We start from the raw sequence: 15,096 nt of genomic DNA, 5'->3' as shown, positions 1-15,096 counted from the left end.
AAATAGTTATATTCCATGTATATAGTCTGTTAATTTGTTAAATTTTACCTTTACTTCTTCTCCCCCTCGCACCTGTTTGCTGCCCCCACCCCCGTTTTCTAAAATGTTTTCATCTGGTTGTATATAATGTTTCATCTTCTGTTCCACTGTTCTCTGTAAACCCATGTGATGGACCCACTAACATCGGTATAAAAAAAGCGTTAAATAAAATGTGCAAGGAATTAATAAATCCCACTTACTGCGATGAGAGATTTGGCGGTGTTATCAGTGTTCACCTGCAGCAAGTTGCCTATAATTGGGAGGGGCATCGGGCCAGGGGGGAGCTGACCCCTTTTCTGCAGCATTTTTCCGTACATCACAATCATGTAGGAGATGCAGGCGATCAGCAAGAGAAACAACACAGCCCCAAAATCCATCCTGGAAAGCACTGAGAAACGTCTCTAAACCTGCAAAACAGAATGCACTCAAACAAAGGAGAAGTAATATTCTACCCCCCCCCCCCCCCCCATGTTGTCCAGATCCTGGAATATTATTTAGGTTTTGAAATGGCAGGAATAAGAACATAAGAACAAAAGAAATTGCCATACTGGGTCAGACCAAGCATCCATCAAGTCCAGCATCCTGTTTCCAACAGAGACCAAACCAGGCCACAAGAACCTGGCAATTACCCAAACACTAAGAAGATCCCATGCTACTGATGCAATTAATGATTAAAAATGCCAACCCCGCCTCATTTCTAAAGCACCCCATGACATGTGCAGCACTGGGCACCCTCTAAAGTGTGCTTACAAAGCTCCTGAAGTTCCCTAATAATCAAAAGTGTTGCCAGAGAGCTCATCAAGGAGAGGCTGGCTCGTTCCATTGTTTTTATGGCTTTCCAGTCCTGTATTCCTTAGAAAATAAAACTAAACTCTGTCAATAGATGGTACAGAAGCAATACCAGGACTCACTCTGAATATCTATGAAGACCTGGGATCATGAGAACATAACAAATGCCGTGCTGATCAGAAAAAAGTCCATCAAGCCCAGTCTCTGACAGTTTGGTCTCTGACAATTCCCAGCCCAGGTCACAAGTATCTGGCACATCTCGTTACGTTGATTTATTTCCTGTTACTCATGTCCAGAGATGGCAATAGCTTTCTTTTATCTACCTGGGTAATAATGTATTATGGCCTTTTTCTCCAGGAACTTGTGCAAATGGATTTTAAGCCTTGCAGTGCTAGTCGCCTTGACCATGTACTTTGGCAATACATTCCACAGCTTGATTGCGCATGGAGTAAAAAAAATATATTCTTCCATTTATTTTAAATCTGCTGGTTGAGTCAAGTTGTGTCCTCTTGCTTTAGCATTTTTTTGAAAGGGTAAATAACCATTTTTATTTACCGGTTCCACCCCACGCATGATTTTATGAACTTCTATCATACCTCTTCTCAGCTGAAGAGTCCCAGCCTGCATAGCTGTGTGAAAAAGAAATAAGGAGGGGGGAAGGGAGAAGGTGATGGGAGAGAGAGAGGTCATAAAAGAAGGAGAGATGAGGAGCAGAGGTAAGAAGAACAGGAGAGAAAAGAAGAAGTGGAGGAAGGGAGACTAAGAGAGAGAAGGAGAAAGAGCTATTTATGCACATAAAAACAGGTTTTATGCCCACAAATGGCTTTAAAAGCATAAGACGTTGCCATACTGGGCCAGACTGAGGGTCCTTCAAGGTCCAGCATCCTGTTTCCAACAGTGGCCAATCCAGCTTACAAGTACTCAAACATTAAATAGATCCCATGCTACTAATGCTGGTAATGCAAACGGTTATCAGTATATAAAAGCCTTTAAATAAATAAATAAATAATAAGCAGGGGATATTCCCTAAGTTGACGTGAAAATTATTCCCTTTAACAATGACTATAACTTAAGGAAGAACTGTGCAGGTTTTGCTGGGTGACTATTTAATGCTTCTGTGCCATCATATACTAATGACATTCTCTGATATCCATTTGGATCGAGAGAGAAGAACTTGCATCCCTGAGTGATTATCTCAGAATTCAGACTTCCTGATTGAATCTCTGGTGCAAGTGTAGCCTGACTCTCCTCTCTGCCTCCTCCTTCTCTATTCTCTCCATGATGGGGAAAACCAGGGTTCTTTCTGGTTGAGGGGAAGATATATTTCAAGACCCTAGAGATGCATTCATTTGTAAAATAGGTAACCAATCTCTAAACAGCACACTTCACACCAGACTGGTTTTCCAAGTGTAGCAAGCTACTATAAATCAGGTTCCTTCCCCCTTGAGCTTATCATGTCTTGGAGCCTTACAATGTGGACTAAGCTGCACCTGATCTGAGTGATGTGTTTTGGACATGCCAGAAAGGGTTTTTCAACCTTGCAGAGATTGCAAGCTGATGCAGCAAATAATATAAAATACATCAAAACCACTGTGTGTTCTGCTGTGAATGACAATTGTTCAATAAGAACCAGCATTAGGACTCACAGTGTTAAGAAGTTGGGAAAAAGGCTGCCCTGTTTAGCCTGCCCAGAGAACAGCACTACATAGCCAGCAGAGGAGGAGGCCAAAGGAATGCTGGGAGACCATTTAAGGAAGAAAAGGAGCAAATTGTCTGACTCTGTGTGTGTGGGAAGGGGATGGCCAGGAGTTGGAGCCAGGAGCCAGGAAGAGAGGACTGCATCTGGCAGCTCTGCAATTAGTTCTTCTCCTGAAGAGCTAATTATGAAGAGGGAGAAACAAAAGTCTGCACTCTGAGGAAAGAGAGAGACAGCTGTTCTTGTTGCAAAGCCAAGCTACATGTAAAATTCCAACAAGGGACAGAGGAGCCAGGAGTTGAGAGACTGAGAAACTTCCTTTCCAGAGATATCCAGGCCCAGGAGCACATGACTGGATTACCTTCTTAAGAGACTGAGTAAATTAATCTAAACTTTCCACACAAAGGAGGGAGAAGGTATATTTCCTTGCCTTTCATCACAAATTCAGTATCTCATCTTAAATGTTTTAGCCTTTCAGCCAAAGTCAAGCTGTTGCAGCAAATAATATAAAACTACACGAGATAGGGCTGGGGCAGGGAAGCTGATGGACAGTGATCTTTCTGTAAGATATTGAAACCAGGCCCATTTTCTGTTTAGTACCAAATAAACCATTTAGGAAAATTCCCCAGGAGAGAGAGAGAGACCTTTCACACATTGCAGTGCTCATCTATTTGGTTTGTTATCTAGCCGACTCCACCATCAAGAAGGACTTCTTAATTTTATTGCTTTTTTTTCTCCATACAATGCACCCTTTACAAACTGGTGACATTGGAGTTGATATTTCCCCCTCACACAGGAGGACTCAGGAGTAAAAACAATTTTTGAAAGCTGTGTACTTCACTGCTTTTCCTCTGGTGGGCAGAGTCTGAGTGGGGCTTGGATTTACATGCACAGAGGTCAATATTCAGTGAATTGCTGAACCGCAAGTTATCTGGCTTGTCCTGGATAATCTGTGGGATGAACATCTCACGGAATATCCCCTATTAAAGTTATCCAGCTATTTGCATCCAGATAACTTTAAACCGAACTGGATATCATTTGAATATCGCAGGTTAGGTTTAAAGTTATCAATTGGCTAGATAACTTTAGCCTTAATAGGTTATATTCAAAAGAATAAGCCGGTTAACTGGAGAGCAAGATTTAAAAAAAAAAAAAAAAAAAGTCACGGGCCTAGTAGCCTTATTACTTTCACCTCCCCCCACCCAATCTCAAAATAGAGAGTCAAGTCCCCCGAAACCCCTCAAATATTTTTACCAATGCATTTATTTATATTATCCAGTGCTCTCCTCCGCCCTCACCCCTCACCTCGCCTGCTCTCCAGTCCTCGCTAAATGCAACTAAAATATGCCTTCCTGATGCCCCTCCCTTCCTTCCCAACCACATCCCACCCCATCCCAATCCTAACTCTCCCACCCTCCAATACCTTACATTTGAAAGTTCTTCAGCCTGGATCACAGACTTGGGCCCTTTGCTTCTACGGTACCCAGGGGAGTTATGCTAGACCTGTACAATTTCAGCACAGCACGTCTAGCATTGCTAGAGGAGTTATCTTTGAAGGCTATGCTTCCAGTTTAATTTCCCTAGCAACCTATCTACTAACTCCAAATGTTAGAGTTAGCAGATAAGTTATTCAGCTAACTAAATCCTTCCCCAAAATGCCCCCATTTTTTAAAAATTGATAACAGAAATAAAGCAAAAATTATTTAGACTCGTTCCTTTCTTATTTGGATTATTCTTAGCCAGATCATAACTTATCTGACTAACTTTTAGCCAGATAAGTAAGGGGGATATTCAGAAGTTACCATTTAAATGGATAACTTGTGAATTTGGACCTCATTTTAAAAAGTACGCACGTTAATTCTGTTGAGGAATGTCCCAATGCTCCTACCTTGTCACATATACACATTAGCAGATATATATATATATATATATATATATATATGTGCAATTTTGCTTTGTAAACTAGTGTAAAGCTGCAGAAAAAAGGTTCCCACAGACTTTAGACATGGCTGGAAATTATCCCCTGAAAGGCAAAGTCCCCAGCTGAATCCACGACACAAACACACTGACACACTACAGCAGTGCAAGATATATTAGGAAACTGCGAATCACATCTTGGAAGTAGCAAACCAAAGCAAGCTCAAATACTGGCTAAATGGAACCAAAGCTCCCAGAAGGGTGGAAAGGCACTCAGAGCATCCCCCAGAGCAAAGTTTTACAGCAGGAGAAGCTTTCAAACCCTTCGGAAACTGAAGATTCTTCACCCCAGGAAATTTACCTCGCAGGATGGAATCAAACGCTGGGTAGGAAGGAGTCGGTCAAAGAAGAAACCTGCGTCTCCTTTTGTCTTCAGGTTCTGTCTATGCTCCCTCCTTCAGATGATTCCCCTAATATCCAATTGTCATGGATTTGCATGTTACCCTCCTTGTATGACTACGTGCATGTGAGATTATCTGCATAGCTGGGCACAAGCTTCGTTTAGTGAGTTCTAAGTAGTTGAAGCCTCACCTATCTGTTTCTAATTTGCCATTGGGTAACTGTGTGGGTGTCCCTCATCCACATGCAAACTGTTCTAAATGCTAAACATCATTCAGGCATCAAGCAAACTATAAGGCAAACTCAGACATGTTGCTGGGATTGCACATTTCTGAACCACATCTTTTATCCAAGGTTTTAATGTCCTGCTGTTTCTAAAAAGGAAAAAAATTACACCAGGAAAAAGTGTTGGAGCAGTGGGGGCCACGTGCATGCTGTGGGGTTGGAGTACTCATGGAAATTTACCCTCCCCCCTCCCGCTTTCCCTGCTCCTCTGCCCCACCCTCTACTCCCACTTATTTTTTTAGAGCTGAAGCACAGAGGAGGAGGAGGAGGAGTAGCCACAGGCACAGAGAGCACTGCAGGTAGGGTTGGCACCTGTCCACATGCCATGAGGCGCAGGCTTTTACCCTATTGCATGCATGGACTTGAAATCAATAAAGTTTCAGTTCCATGATACTTTGTGAGGATTATTCTAGTGGTTAGGGCTGATGATATGCTCTTAGCCATTTCTGGAATCCGTTTCATATAGGATGCTGGGGGCTACACTTGAAGTAATGTCTTTTTTCATATGCATACCTGGATCGTGTGAGCTGGCTCTAGTTCATCCATAAGTGTACAAGCATGTGGATCACTGTGATGGCAATTTGCATCCATGGTGGCGCCTGCATGAAGTTGATCTCTGTTAGATGCGGACTCTACTTCACAGAGAAGCCGAGTCATATCAGCATCTGTTATCCTTTCTGGCTGAGGGTGCAAAACTGAGCCGCCATATTCAGAGGTGAGTGCTAGGGCACGGTTTCTAGTAGGGTGAACAGGATGGTCTGAGGGGGGCCTGTTCATTCTGGATCTCTCCGCTTACCTGACCCACAACTGCTTCGAGGCTCTTAGCTTTCCTCTGCAGCAGTGGCCTTCCTCTTTTGACACAGCACTTCTGGTTCTGCATCTAGTTCAGGCTTCCTGCATGCAGCAGCAGCAGTGGCAGTGAATTCTTCTTCTTCTCGTCTAGCTCTGGTTAATTTTATAGCAGCTTCATGTGCCCATGCAGCTAATGCTTCTGCGCATCCCTTGGCGGTGGTTATGCTTACTAAAGACAGGTTTGAGTGGACTGATTCCAGTGACCTTGAAGATTTTGAAGAGTATCTAGAAATTCTGGAGAACTGAGATGCAGTTTCCTTTAAGTTCTCAATTTTTTGCTGCACTTGTGCAATCCCTCCTTGCACTAAATTGTCACATTCTAGATCAGTGTCCTCATGCAGATCTCTTTCTTCAATAACTTCTTCTGTATTCATTCTTGTAAGAAATGCAAGGTATCTGTTTGACTGGATTTGATAACATTTATTTATATAGGAGTTGGCTTTAGTAAAATAGTTTCTTGAATCTCTTTTGTACTTGTGGTGCTAGCAAGCTTATATTTCTACCCATGCCTTGTTCACCCTTCTTAGGTAACTAGCTTTTTTGGATTAAAATTTTTCAGAAGCTTTTGCTGTTAAAACATATTTTCTTGAGAGGTGGAGGAGAGAGAAAGACTGAGTTTGCCTGCAGTGGATAGACTGGGGGTGAAGGTTTGTGCCGACCCCCAACGGCATTTTCTGCTTTGAATTTCTCTGACGTCATTGGCGCGACCGCTAGGAGGCCCATAAAATCGGTCTGTGTGTGCAAATAGTCAGAAGTGGAGGAGAGAGAAAGACTGCTTGCCTGCAGTGGATGGACTGGGGGGTGAGGGTTTGCGCCTGGCCCCAACGGTGGAGGAGAGAGAAAGACTGAGTTTGCCTGCGGTGGATAGACTGGGGGTGAAGGCTTGTGCCCGCCCCCAACGGCATTTCCTGCTTTGAATTTCTCTGACGTCATCGGCGCGACTGCTAGGAGGCCCATAAAATCGGCCTGTGTGCGGTGCGCAGCTGCCGCCGGCGCACTGCCTAAGCCACGCATGCCGAAGGGGCACGCGGCTTTGATTTTTTGCCACTTTGACCTCAGTTCGACATTTTCTTCTTTAATTGGACTAAGTTTGAAATCTCCTCCAGCCTCAGTAGGACAAAGTTTGTCTGATTAATTAAGTCTTGAGATTAATATTCTTTAATATTTTGTGGGACTTCTCAACACTCCACCTCCAGAAGTGGAATATCTTGGATTAATACAATCCAATCTAGTCAAGTACCTTCTATTCTATTTGTAATTTCTTATTTTTATTAACTTTATACTAATTATGCCTCACTCCTCCCAGAAATTCTGGGCTCGAGAGAGGCAAGAAATGGAGGGAACAACAGCAGGACCTGTAATGGGCCCAATGGATGCCCATATCAGGCGGGGAGTCATATCTCCGGGTGAGCCGTCGCTAGAAGGGAACCAGGAAGGTATGGATTCTCTTCGTAACTCGATCATCTCTCTCTCCCCGGTTTTGAGAATGCCACCTGAGAATCCAGCAAATATAAGATCGATATCTAATGTGGACACTTCGTCCCCATTGAGGGAAATAGAGGAAAACCCAGGAACATCGTTGATATCTGCCATGGATGGGCCTACACATGTAGGAGTCTCAGATGGGAACGTAGCAGAGGGGCAGATGTTATATAAACCAGAATCCAATAATATTTCTGGTTTACTTACTGAAATAGATATTGAACCAATAATTAGACCACCAGTATTTTCTATAGAAACAATATGGGAAACTCTAATTGTGATAAATAAGAATTTTACATTATCATTAAGACCATTGGTAAAAAGAATAGAAGATGTTGATGCTAAAGTTAATAATGTAATAGCTGATAATTTTAAGAGAGATCAAGTTATAGAGTCAACTAAGATAGATTTTAAAAAATTGGTTGAACAGAATGCAATGTTAATAAAAGAGAATCAATATGTTACAAGGAAAATAGAAAACCTGGAAAACTGGATCCATAATAAAAACTTGAGGTTGGTAAATTTCCCTAGGATTCCTGAAATTTTGGTGAAGGAAATGTGGAATAAATTTGCTTTGGAGTTTTTAAAAATTCCCCAGCAAGCGTTGCCCCATTGAATCAAATCTATTATCTTCCTTCTTGGAAGAAAGAGATAAAGGATCAGGCATTTCAAGAGATTTTTCCTTTGAATGTATCAGAAATGTTAGAATCATCTAACGTAGGGGAGGCCCAACTGGCCACTATGGTTATCTCTTTCTTGTTAAATACAGATAGAGATTGGGTCTTAAGGTTATATTTCACGAATATTAAAGATAAATTCTATCAATTAAATGTAAAGATTTTTCCAGATGTTACAAAAGAAACACAACTGAGAAGAAGGAAATTCCTCTTAATGAGACCTAAATTATTACAGATGGGAGCCTTGTTTAAATTAAGGTTCCGGTGTAAATGCTGTATATCTTATCAAAATGTCAGGTATTGCTTCTATCAACCTTCACAATTGACAAAATTCATTATAGATAGAACCAAGGATGAAGGATTGGTTATAGCAACCCCCTAGAAAGTTACGGATTGTTCTCTAAATAATGAAGTAACTCCTCAGTTAAGACTGTATTTTTATTTCTTAGTATATTGTGCTTTGGTATTGAAACCTTCAAGTGTTTAAAGGTAAACCCTTCTATTTGAGGCCTTTGGAAATTATGGCTTGAAAAATATTTATCTTTATAAAAATCATGCGTAACTAAAATTGATCCTACTGCAAACCATATACATTTTCACTGAGTATGTTTTCTGTGGACCAGATCCTTCCATGCTTTGAGATAATGATTAAACAATGGCAATAAGGTTACAGTGCTGAGCAGCTCTGCAAGTGGCAACACTGTTGCGCCCTTCTCCAGGTTGCTAAACAATCACCCTGAGGGAGGGAGCCAAGAGTAGATTTAAACTGTTCTCTGGCAGAGCTTGCACTGCAGAAATATTGAAAAATGCAAGCAGTATGATTTACTTTTATTCTGTACACAAATCTATACAACCAGACCTACAGTGTATCCGTGATTAATAACTCCTTTAATCCTTTACGCTCTTTTCACTGTTCTGCCCTCGGCTCTCTCTGTCTTAGCTTGAGAGGCTATGCAGTCAGTTAAACCTCTTCCTTTCCCAGCTTCCAAATATCAGAGAGAACACAGTTCTTAACATCAAACATTTATTGAATGATAAAACACTCATTGTGAAAGGCATTTTATTGAAGTTAGTTGCACAATCCTGGTATAACTGGTACAACATCACAGACCTGGTACAACTGTGATGAAAATCTCTGTAATATAGGCAGCCAGTACATTCACTCGCTCGCATCCGCCCTCTTTTACAATTAAATAAAACACCGACAGCAAGTTGGAAACAACAGGGCCACAGCTTTATTACAAAATAGGGATGTGAATCGTTTTTCTGATGATTGAAAATATCGGAAGATATTTTCAAAATCGTCAGAATTCGGGGGGCCACCGAACCCGATTGGAAAACCCGATAGGAAAAACCCCCGATAGGAAAATCCATTGCTCCTATCAAGCGACAACAAATTCTTTCGAAAAAACCTAAAAACCTGGTTATTTAAGAAGGCCTATCAAAGAGAGTAGGTGAATAGTGAAGCCGGTGAAGTGCGAGATATGAACAAAAGCAAGACGCATGTAGCTGTATTTTATTTATTTTTTATATTACTTTGTCTGATCATCCATCACTATAAGGCAAAATGACACTGATAAAATTAGCATTGCTTTTAATTCCGAAAAAAAAAACACACTGTACAGTATCTTATCACACTACATTTATCTTATTTTAAAAAACTATGTACCGGACCGATATGGCACTTGTGTAAAGTAACGTTTCAGCATCATTATTTGTTTGTGCCTATTGTAAACCGTTGTGACGGAGACTACTAAACGACGGTATAGAAAAGACTTAAATAAATAAAATAAATAAATGTGACAGGGGCCGGCCAATGGCACGGATACCCTGTTACATGCTAAGGGCAAAGGGCCAACGGCGCCATTTTGATTAGTGGCAGCCGACGGCCCGAGAGCAGGAGATCGCTCCCGAGACCCCTGCTGGACCACCAGGTACTTTAAAAATTTTGTGGGGAGGGTCGGGAAGGTGGGGGATGTAAAAGAATTAAATTTAAAGGGTCAGGTGTTTGTTTTTTTTTGGCACGACACAGCCGATTAAAACGGGTAAGAATCGCAGGAGCGAAGATTTCCTGCGGCTTTTACCCAAACTCGATACCGGAAACGAGTCTGGTACGGATTCACATCAGTATTGCAAAACACAGGAGGAGCCCAAGCCATTTACACCACATTAATTAACATCCAATAACCATCCGCCGCCACCCAGCAAGATGGCCAGCACTAGCCGCCCAGCTAGATTTTCCAAAGCCTTTGACCAGCTTGTGACCCCCACCACCTCCCAGCAAGGAGCCGAGCCAGTGGACCCCTGCCACCTCCCAGCAAGGAGCCCATAACTGACAACTGCACCCAGTTGTCTTCCAGAGTCAGGTTGTAACAGGAACACTTAACAGTGAATTAAATAACTTGAACCCAAGTGGCTCAGGCCATCCACCACAGACACAGATATGCAGTATTCTGTGACCCCCAAAGATGCAGGCCCGCTTCCTAGGGAAGCAATTCCTCCAAGGCCTCCTGAATTGCATTAAGAAAAAGATCCAACCCGATAAATGATAAGTGGACTCCATCCCGTCCAAATAGCCCCTGCCCCACGTCCCATGACCATTCATGTTGTATATGGTGACCGCCGAGATGCACCAACCAAGATCCAATTTGCTGGTTAGCTTTAGCCCTACTTCTATGCCATATTAAATTATTCAACTCAGTAGGCCTTGCAATAATGTCAGACCAGCAAATTACCGCTGCCAGAATCAATATGGATGCCAACATTAAGTCCTTCCTCACCATGCTGATAAATTTGTGGCCTGACATTTTTTCCCAGTCATTACCCCTGAGGTTAATAACTAGCACCTGCGGCTGGCCAAACAACTCCAACCCCCTACGCAAACATGGGATCAATTCATCCCATAACATTCCTCGGCGCCCCAACCAATGAACCCACACACCCACGCCGGTTGAGGTCCAAATGAGGCCCATAAGGGCGTCCGCATGCATGCTTGTGTGCCCAAACGGTATAGGAATGGCCAACAATCCAGGCAGACTTCTGAAAACCAGCCGTACCTGGAAAGAAAAGACAATTAGGAACTGTGAGAGACTACCAAACCCCCGGACGGACATAACCCTTGTATGCATCCGATGTCCACCTTCCAATCCTCCGAATCACCCCTCCCGACAGGCCCGCAGATGCTGCTAACATAGCAGCACCAATCCGAAAGGAGTGAGTACCAAACCGACGGACATCCAGACCAACCGCAGCTAACAAAGACTGAAGCACCATTTCAAATTGATACTTGGTAAGCGGTCAGCAATGGATGACTGGCGCCATCTTGTGCTCCTACCATGTGACAGGGGCTGACCAATGGCACCGGTAGCCCCTGTGACATAGTAGGTCAAAGGCTATCAGCACCATTTTGAATACCGGCAGCCGAGGGTGTGAGTGCAGGAGATGGCTCCCGGACCCCCCGCTGGACCACCAGGGAGTTTTGGTAAGTCTTGGGGGGGCAGGAGGGTGGGTGGTTTGTTTAAATTGGCTCCTTTAGATGGCCGAATAATTCAGCGAAGATTTGTTGTATTCGTGGGGAATCGCGATACGTTTCGCTTCCCCACGAATACAACGCATATGGCTCTATACATTGCGGATTACAAATACGTAGGAAATGAATGCACACCCCTACCAGCTTCCGAAACAGGTCCCACTTGGAACGAGAAAGAGAGTCAGCCACACCAGGGACATGCCATGCCCAAATTGTCACATTGAGCAACATACAGCCAAGTATAAGTTCCTGCAATAATTCAGAAAGCAGCAAACATTTGGCAGATCTTTATTTATTTATTTAAAAATATTTATATACCGCAAACAATAAGACATTTACATGTCCGTCTAGGCGGTTTACAAATATACATACATAAGTTAAAAAGTCAGGCACAACAAATTTACCTACGAAGATCTTTTATTAATCACCTCAATGACGCCCAAATTGTCGCATCAGAATACAACTCTCTTATTTCTTAGATGCTCACCCCAGAAATGTACCACAATAGGAAATAGCTCCAAGAATGTAATATTCCTCGTGGTCCCTGCCAACACCCAATCCTCCAGCCAAGTGGCCGCACACCAAGAACCTTGAAAGTAGGCACCAAAACCGTGTGAACCTGTGGTGTCAGTAAAAAGCTCCAATTCCTGGTTAGATTGAGTATCCGCCTGCCAAAACGAAGAACAATTAAAGTCAGATAAGAATGTGTCCCAAATTCGTAAACCCTCACGAATCTTACCAGTGACACGAATCCAGTGATTCCGTTTTGTAAAACCAGATATGGCGCTCGAAAGCCTGCGCAAAAATACCCGGCTAGGGGGCATTCCATGAAGTTAGACTAATCAGAGAAAATTATTTTTCACTCAACGCACAATTAAGCTCTGGAATTTGTTGCCATAGGATGTGGTTAGTGCAGTTAGTGTAGCTGGGTTCAAAAAAGGTTTGGATAAGTTCTTGGAGGAGAAATCCATTAACTGCTATTAATCAAGTTTACTTAGGGAATAGCCACTGCTATTAATTGCATCAGTAGCATGGGATGTTCTTAGTGTTTGGGTAATTGCCAGGTTCTTGTGGCCTGGTTTGGACTCTGCTGGAAACAGGATGTTGGGCTTGATGGACCCTTCGTCTGACCCAGCATGGCAATTTCTTAGGCTAGCTACAGGGTCAGCAAACCGCGCCGGAAAACCATCCCCCATCCCTAAGGATAAATAGGCTCGGGACCTGCTAACCCAGTCTGGCCACCCTCCACCAAACCCAGAAAATCCCCATTCCCCCTGCTGACCCGGCCCCTCCCGGCCAACCCAGCCAGGCAAAACACTCCCAAAGCTCTGCCCAACACCCGCTGCTGACACAGCCAAAGTGGCTGCCCCAGGATGAGCAGAGGGAGGTAGCACAGGGTTGATTTCTCATTGCCAACCATAGCCTGGACCTTGAACTCACCTTGCTCTCTCTTTGCCATGACTTCAGCCTGGACTCTGACTTTGCTTTGCTCTCTGCCTGCCTTGACCTTAGCATGGACTCTGACTCTGTCTTGTAGTGACTCAGCCTGTTAAGGCCCATCTTCTGCTTGCACAAAATAGGCTGAATCAATTTAACAGAAGTCCAAGGTCTTACTAAATCTCAGACCATGACAATTTTTTCACTTTTTTTTTTTGTTGCGCCACCTCAATTTGTGGCCCTGGGGTGGGGATATAGTAAGCCCCCCCACCCTGTGACTATTTTTTTTATTTGCTTTTTATTTAACAATCATGGAACATACAAAGCTTCAGCATTACTACAAGTGCCGTGTCTTTACAAATCAAAACCATATATATGTAACCACCACTTATTCATTGTTTATCTTTTCGTTTTTATTCCCTACCTCTTCCAAACCACCCCCCCCCCAAAAAAAAATACCCCACTAATTCCCCACTCTGGCATTCTTCACCTGCTTAAGTGTTTTGAAGTGAAAACTCTTGCTCATCTTCACTCCGGGAGTGTATGAGCAGCTGGCTTTGGAGTGCCACAAATCATAAGATTCCCATGTATTTGGAAGAGTGCTAATGTCTCATTTCACATTACTGATATATTCCCTATACAGAATACATTATCCAAGCAACATTTGAAAGTTGGGATATCTTCTCTTCTCCAATGAGCAGCTTCTTCACATCTGGCTGCTACCAATATCTGAACCAGCAGTTTTAGTTTTCTTGTCAACCATTCATTCCAATGTATTGACACCATCTTTGGGGTCCCTAATATCCATTTGTCATGGATTTACATGTTATCCTCCTTCTATGAATAAGAACTTTTATATTATCTACATTCTTGGGCACAATATTCTTTTAGTGAGTTCTATGTAGTTGAAGCCTCGTGTTTCAGTTTAAAACTTCAATGTGATGGAGATAACCCTTATGTAGGTGATGTCTCACCGTAATAATATAATGCAAATCCACTATAAGTTGGAATGAAAATAGAGAATGTCACCCAAAGCACAGCATAAATATGGGCGTCAATCCACTGTCACTTTTATGCTCTGTGCTGGAATTTTTCAATCTTAAGTCTCAAAATATTATATCATTTTTTCTGACATGACTTTTTTGATAATGGAAAAGCAAGTCTTTGCTAAATTTTTTAAAATTAGTTACATATGAGGATCAAGGAGCATAAAGTTAACTTATTTTATTTAGTAGTTCTTGTGAACAGTTCAAATTGACATGAGCTGAGTTCAAATGGAACATCTAGCCCGTCGCACAAGTTTCAAATACTTCATCAGGGGCAAATGCACTTCTCAATTGTTAACAATTCTGAAAAAAGATAAGTATTAATTCCCCACAATGAAGCAGATTGTCTATGATGTCCATTTTTAATGCAACACCTGCTTGTGTTATGAATCTAAATTCCAGCATGGTTCTGTCCATACAAAGAGATGCCACAAAATGAACACTGAATTTAAATGCCAATTACCGCCTATGTAAGTCACATGACACTTTTTATGACAAAGGCATACATAAATACGTAGCTTTATTGATTATTTAATTGTCACTGGAGAAAACAACTTACATTTAAAAAATCGAAGCATATTGAAAAAGCAAAGTATAAAGATATATCATAACTGATGGCCCCAAAAAAAATGAATAATGAAAAATAAAAAGTAAAAAAAAGCAAGATGGAATTTTGATTAAATTAATGATTTCCATTCAATATCGTTGTTCATCCAATTTGGTGTCACAGTAGTTAACAAAAAAAATCCAATGTTCTTTGTTATTTAATTGGGAAATTATGTCGCCCCTACATATAGATGAAATTGCCTTATCAATGATTCCCCACTGTAGATCCTCAAAACAATGACTATGGGAGTGTGTTTTTTCTTGGTTTTGAGACAGCTACAATGTTCCCAAAGATGTGTGCGGATGGTATGTTTAGATCTACCAACAAATACAAGTGGGCAT

The 15,096-nt window shown here is 42.1% G+C and overlaps 2 protein-coding genes across 6 annotated transcripts in view; both read right to left on the bottom strand.

The window, feature by feature from the left end:
• The window catches only part of LOC115072975 (cytochrome P450 2F3-like), a 175,214-nt gene that overhangs the window by 86,083 nt on the left and 74,035 nt on the right, over positions 1 to 15,096 (bottom strand). The window lies entirely within an intron of this gene.
• The window catches only part of LOC115072974 (cytochrome P450 2F2-like), a 107,241-nt gene that overhangs the window by 30,981 nt on the left and 61,164 nt on the right, over positions 1 to 15,096 (bottom strand). For 2 of the 5 annotated variants that reach the window (XM_029571039.1, XM_029571042.1), the window contains exon 2: positions 240 to 446. In XM_029571039.1, coding sequence (XP_029426899.1) covers positions 240 to 416 — 177 coding nt within the window. In that variant the 5' untranslated portion in view covers positions 417 to 446. Of the gene's footprint in view, positions 1 to 239; positions 447 to 4,802; positions 4,990 to 13,105; positions 13,496 to 15,096 lie in introns of those variants that run through there. The other 3 variants (XM_029571040.1, XM_029571041.1, XM_029571038.1) reach the window with 3 other exon arrangements.

This window comes from Rhinatrema bivittatum, chromosome 11, assembly GCF_901001135.1.
Source record: "Rhinatrema bivittatum chromosome 11, aRhiBiv1.1, whole genome shotgun sequence".
Taxonomy (NCBI): domain Eukaryota; kingdom Metazoa; phylum Chordata; class Amphibia; order Gymnophiona; family Rhinatrematidae; genus Rhinatrema; species Rhinatrema bivittatum.
The sequence above is the reverse complement of the archived record's forward strand: the minus strand, read 5'-3'. Positions and strand labels throughout refer to the sequence as shown.